The sequence below is a fragment of the Cryptomeria japonica genome, chromosome 7 (genome assembly GCF_030272615.1).
Source record: "Cryptomeria japonica chromosome 7, Sugi_1.0, whole genome shotgun sequence".
Lineage (NCBI taxonomy): Eukaryota > Viridiplantae > Streptophyta > Pinopsida > Cupressales > Cupressaceae > Cryptomeria > Cryptomeria japonica.
The window spans coordinates 848,939,945-848,945,653 of record NC_081411.1 but is presented as its reverse complement, the minus strand read 5'-3'; the positions used below and the strand labels follow the sequence as shown (position 1 = coordinate 848,945,653).

The window sequence follows — 5,709 nt, the reverse complement described above, 5'->3', positions numbered from 1 at the left end:
ATAAAATTTGTCAAATGCAAAAAGATCATATAATATATTCAAATGTGTATGCATAAGAGTTAAGGAGGCAAACTCCTCCCATAAATTTAGAGGATACTCTATATCACTGGGACACCAAATTAATTTTTTATTTTTTATTTTTTTTCCATATTTAAAGAAATAATGTCAAATGACAACAGTTAACATGAATAATCTTATTATTGGTGTTCTCAAATATGTGTGGCTATGTGAATTTTATCTAAAATCTAGAAAAAGAAAAATTGACATAGGATTTGAGCCATGGTCAAAAGAGATGGATTGACAAATAGACATTTGGTGTACTTGTAACTCTAGCTCTTTAATATGCAACAAGGAAGTACAACTCACACATGCACTTGATAAAATTAAGTGCTTTGAATAAAGTTGGCACCAGATATTAGCTTAATTACGAGGAGTATATTGAGTATTCACTTTAATTGTTTGACAATGATATAAAATAAATCACTTCACGAACATTGAGATTCTTTGTACATCTTCTTAGATATAGGTTAAAGATATAGTAAAATACATATATATATATATATGAAATCAAAAAATATTTTATCATTTTAAAAAAATTGTTAATAACTTATTTTTGTATTTTTTTATTAATGATATCATATTAGTAGAAATTGAAAAATAAATATAATATAGTTAAACAAGATCTATTACAAAAACTTATTGTAAGAACTATGAACATGCAAAATCTTATATCCAAACAATGTTTTAAAACAACACTTTTTGCTGAAAGTTAATGAACACAAGCAAAAGATTCACCCAAAGAAATTCATACAAAGAAGATCCATATAAAGAACTGTCCTTCTTATTAATATTATAGACATAGATCACATTTTAAAAATAGAGAAATAACCTTCATTCAATCCCTATTTACATATGGCATTATGCCCATGAGAGAGTTTACATATTATATAAATATAATTATAAAACAAGTCAATATTAACTTATAAATATTTATCAAATTTTACTTCCAAAGACATAAATTGTTTATTTATGTCTTTGTAAATATAAATATTTATTAAATTCTACTTCCAAAGACATAAATTGTTTATTTATGTTTTTGTAAATATTATAGTGCTAGGCTTAGGATTGATGGGATCAAATAGTTTCAATGAGTTTCTCAAATTTGTTCATGTGAGAGGCCTCCAGACCAATATACAGCTGCATCCCTTGGTTATCCTCAGGGTGTCCTAGGAATCGTACAACCTTGGCCCCTCCTGAGAGCACAGGCCCAGAATGCAAGGACTTAATACCTCCTCTCAATTCCATGTCTGCAAATCCCAAATTCTTCCAATTTGTTACATGAAACCCATTTTCCAGAACTGGCACTCCATCATATAATTCCAGCCAATCTATTGACGACCTCAAGTACTCATCTATCAATCTATCAACACCTTCTTGCAACTTCTTCACAGTCTCCCCAAATGGCTCTTCTTCTAATTGTCTAAAAGTGGCCTTAGCATAGGCTGGAGCCATTGCATTCCCCACATATTCTCTTGGGAGAGGGGGAACGAGCCTTGACCTGACAATACACAAAGATTGATTACATCTATTATTGGTAAAAAGTTTATCATTTTATCAGATTTTTACAATTCATAACTGTATTATTTAGTTGCTTTTGGATTTAACTGTGTATATTTTTTTATATCCACGTTTCAGATCTGTAATCTATTGTCAGAGTGTATCTCCTAACATACTTTAATTATGAATCAAAGAATGTGATCCAAAACAATCGTGATAGATCATTGAATGTGATCCATGTGATCCAAAACAATCGTGATAGATCATTGAATGTGATCCATATGATCCATGTGATCCAAACTGATAATAAATAAATATATACAATCAAATTCAAAAAACAGCTAAATAAAAGAACTTATCAATGAAGATAATTATACCTTATATCTGCCACATAGTGAACGGTGGAAACATCATTTGGTTTCAAGTTTCCCATTGCAGCAGCCCTTGCCCTCCACACGTGTGCCAGTGCTGCAACAAAACTTGTGCAGTGCTTCACCATGCCATCTGCCGCTTTCATTTTCAAGGCATTAATCATTTTCCCTGATAATGAGAACAGCTTATAGATATGCTTTTCCGAGGCTTTGTTGGCTGCCACTTTAGTGTACCACAGCTCCTTGTTTCTTCGCATCAGTAATGAAGAAATAATCTTATCTGGGGTAGTTTCAGAAGGCTTTACGTACTCTTCATGCTCGTACTTTATTTGGAGAGGAGTTCGAGCCTTCAAACAAGTTCGATCAGTGATTGGGATAAATGCTGGTTCTCCTTTTATAGCCATATGTGTGAAATTTCTTGCAAACTCTTGTATGGAAAACCCATCCATGAGACAATGATTTACTGAGCTTCCAAGAGCAAACGCGCCACATTTGAATCGAGTGACCTGCATTCCAATACATATTTTTATTATCATAATCGTTTACAAAAATTTTGTTCATTGATTAATACAATATTTTGTCCAGAAGTAACTCACAAAAGGAGTTATGATGAATACAGGTTCAATCTATTAATTTCTAAGCAAATACATCATGAATTCTCTGATCGCAACAGGATAAGGTTAGCTGTGAAAGTTATGTTGAGAAAATAAGATAAGATGAATACAATAATGAGACTAATATTAGTTCATTTGGAACAGTCACACTAGAAATCATTTATGGTAGATCGACAATAGAAATCATTTATGGTAAGATCAAATGTCACACTAGAAATCCAATTTTTCTAAAAACGTTATGGAAGACCAAGAGTCACAACTTAGAAATTCACTTATTTTAGAAACACTTGAGAAGACCAAAAGTCACAACTTAAATTTTCATGTCCTTTTGGAATTTAAATTCCAACCTCCACTCTGAAAACTCAATACTTCAATTAATTAAGCTCAACCACTTGAGCTTGTAATACATATTGTGTACGTTAGTACATATATTAAAAGATATTATCACATATTCAAAAAAAAGATGGACAAGAAGTTGTATTAGAACGTACAATATCAATCCAATTATAATAGACCACTAAATGAAAAGAACAATTATACATAAAAAAAAAAAGAAGGTGGGTACTATCCAATTACTAATCTTATCAAAATTAATTTTCAATCAAACTCATTAACTCTTCTCAAGAATAATTTCACTTTTACTAATATAATTTATTACAAATATGTCATTAACCAAACATGCAATATAAGTTATGACACCATTTTACCTGAAAAGATATGAGAGGCCCATCTCCTAGTGTTGGGTTTGAAGAATCTGAGGGTAGGCAAAGTTGTGAAAAGGCAGGATTTGGTATGGCGAGATTCCCCAACTCTTGTAAACTGAGCTCACTTACACAGATGGCAAGAGGAACTCCTGCAGCATTACAGTCGATCTCAAACCTCCCTTGCTCTGAATTAAACATGAGTCTCCCACACATGAAATCATAAGCAACCATAGTTTTACTGAGAGCTTCTGCGTGTACACCAATTATTATGTCAAATGGAATTAGTGGTGGAGCAGAGAAAAAGTGCACATATTTCTGAACATAATGCACAACTTGTTGATCCATGTTACTCAAAAACAATGCCCTTCTCTCTTTGATCTTCTCTGGATATACAACTTTAAAACTCTTCCTTTCAACTCGAAGATCAGATACTGAAGAGACAGTAGATGGTGCCATCTTGTAAGAGATGATGTGATAATTATCTCCACTCACAACATTCATCTGTATATATATCCGCATTTCAGTGAGCACGAGAATTAAATTGAGTACATGAATTAGGTCAGATACGGACAAATGCATTATGTTTTGCATTAAATCGACACTAATGCTTTTCCAACACTGGTGTCACTAACAATCATGTCTACCTTATTTCAGATAATGAATTGGACAACTTTAATAACATCTAGCGCCACAAACGGTGAATAATATAGAATAATTAATAGCAACTTGAAAAAATCTGAGTCTGAAATGATGTTTTCTTAGTTTACTAGTGTTGTCTGATTATTTGAAATCTTTTTAAAAAAAAATAGAAGCTTCAAGTTCTATTGTTGAGGAAGAGGTGGGGCTAGAAATTGCCCCACCAACTTGGAATGTTATCTGTCACTTGTCAAACCAATTTGGAATGTTATCTGTCACTTGTCAAAAATCTAAATTTAATTTCTATCGAAAAATAGTTTTGGAAGGAAATGAATTATTTTTACTTGTTTTTATTATGCACATACAAAGATATTATATTCATGAGACCACCAACTTCGTTAAATTTTAGGAAATGAATTATTTTTACTTGTTTTTATTATGCACATACAAAGATAGATATTATATTCATGAGACCACCAACCTCCTTAAATTTTAAAGCTGAACTACTCTACAAAATTCATGGGACCAACAACTTTAAAATTCATTAAAAAGCATTCAATTTCACTAGCAAACCAAGGGCCCATTAACATATTATTTATATTCAACATTTATAGAAGCATTTAAAAAGAAATAAAAGATGATGCCAACTAGTGATTTTTAAAATTTAATGATGCCAACTAGTGATTTTTAAAATTTTGTGTAAATTATATGTATGTATGTATGTATGTATGTATGTGTGTGTGTATAGATACACACAACACACACATATGCATATATACATATATATACACACAATAAAAAATATTTTATTTCATTTAAAAAAAAATAATAATCAATTTTTTATACTTAAGATATTTTTATTGATGACATTATATCAATCTAAATAAAACAAAATATAACAATTAAATAAAATCTATTACAAATTATAATTTGGAAATTTTATTGTAAGAACTATGAACATACAAAATCTTATGTTCAAACTTGGTTCTAAAATAAAACTTAAATTAAATGGACACAAATAAACAATTTACCTACCCAAAGAACTTCATACAAAAAAGAACCATCTTAAAAACCACCCTTCTTATGGATATTATAAACATGAAACATTTAAAAATAAGAAAATAGTTTTTGTTCAAACCCTATTTACATGTCCCTATGTCATGCTAATAGAGTTTATTTTAAATAAATAATTTATAAACAAATCTAATTAACATATAAATATCTAATATTTGGAAACACAAATTGTTTTGTAAATATTATAGGACTAGGCTAAAAATTTATGATATCAAATAGTTTGAATGAGTTTCAATGGGTATTTTTTATTAATGATATTATATCAATAAAAAATAAAAAATAATAATAATTAAACCATTTTTTGAATAACTTATTGTAATGACTATGAACTTGCAAAATCTTATATGCAAACTTTGTTCTAAAACAAAACTCATTGTTGAAAATTAAGCAAACACAAATGAAAGCTTAATCAAAAGAAATTCATACAAATAAGTTTCATATAAAGGACTATCATTTTTATAGATATTATAGACATACATCAACATATAAAAATAGGGAAATAACCTTCATTCAACCCCTATTCACAACGAAAAAAACTTGCAGACATGCTTTTCCGAGGTAATGTTGACTGCCACTTTAGTGTACCATAGCTTCTTGTTTCTTCACATTAGTAATGACAAAATAATCATATTCGAGGCAATTTTAGAAGGCCTTACGTATTCTTCATGCACATACTTTATTTGGAGAGGAGTTCAAGCCTTCAAACAAGTTCGATTAGTAATTGGGACAAATGTTGGTTCTCCTTTTATGGTA

The 5,709-nt window shown here is 30.0% G+C and overlaps 1 protein-coding gene across 1 annotated transcript; it reads right to left on the bottom strand.

Annotated features, from left to right (window-relative positions):
* Nucleotides 1-825: 825 nt before the first annotated feature.
* On the bottom strand, nucleotides 826-3,720 carry LOC131856283 (acyltransferase GLAUCE-like). The gene is made up of 3 exons (XM_059207849.1): nucleotides 3,250-3,720; nucleotides 1,935-2,434; nucleotides 826-1,558 (listed from the first exon to the last, which is right to left on the bottom strand). Exons 1-3 carry the CDS (start codon nucleotides 3,700-3,702, stop codon nucleotides 1,135-1,137), a joined length of 1,377 nt encoding a protein of 458 aa, XP_059063832.1. The 5' UTR covers nucleotides 3,703-3,720; the 3' UTR covers nucleotides 826-1,134.
* Nucleotides 3,721-5,709: the final 1,989 nt, after the last annotated feature.

Excerpts from the sequence above, each read along its gene's own strand:
- LOC131856283 (XM_059207849.1), bottom strand. The coding sequence starts at position 3,702 with ATGGCACCATCTACTGTCTCTTCAGTATCTGATCTTCGAGTTGAAAGG. Across the intron at positions 2,435-3,249 it reads GGCCTCTCATATCTTTTCAG|GTCACTCGATTCAAATGTGG; the intron begins GTAAAATGGTGT and ends ATTGGAATGCAG. Across the intron at positions 1,559-1,934 it reads CACTATGTGGCAGATATAAG|GTCAAGGCTCGTTCCCCCTC; the intron begins GTATAATTATCT and ends GTGTATTGTCAG.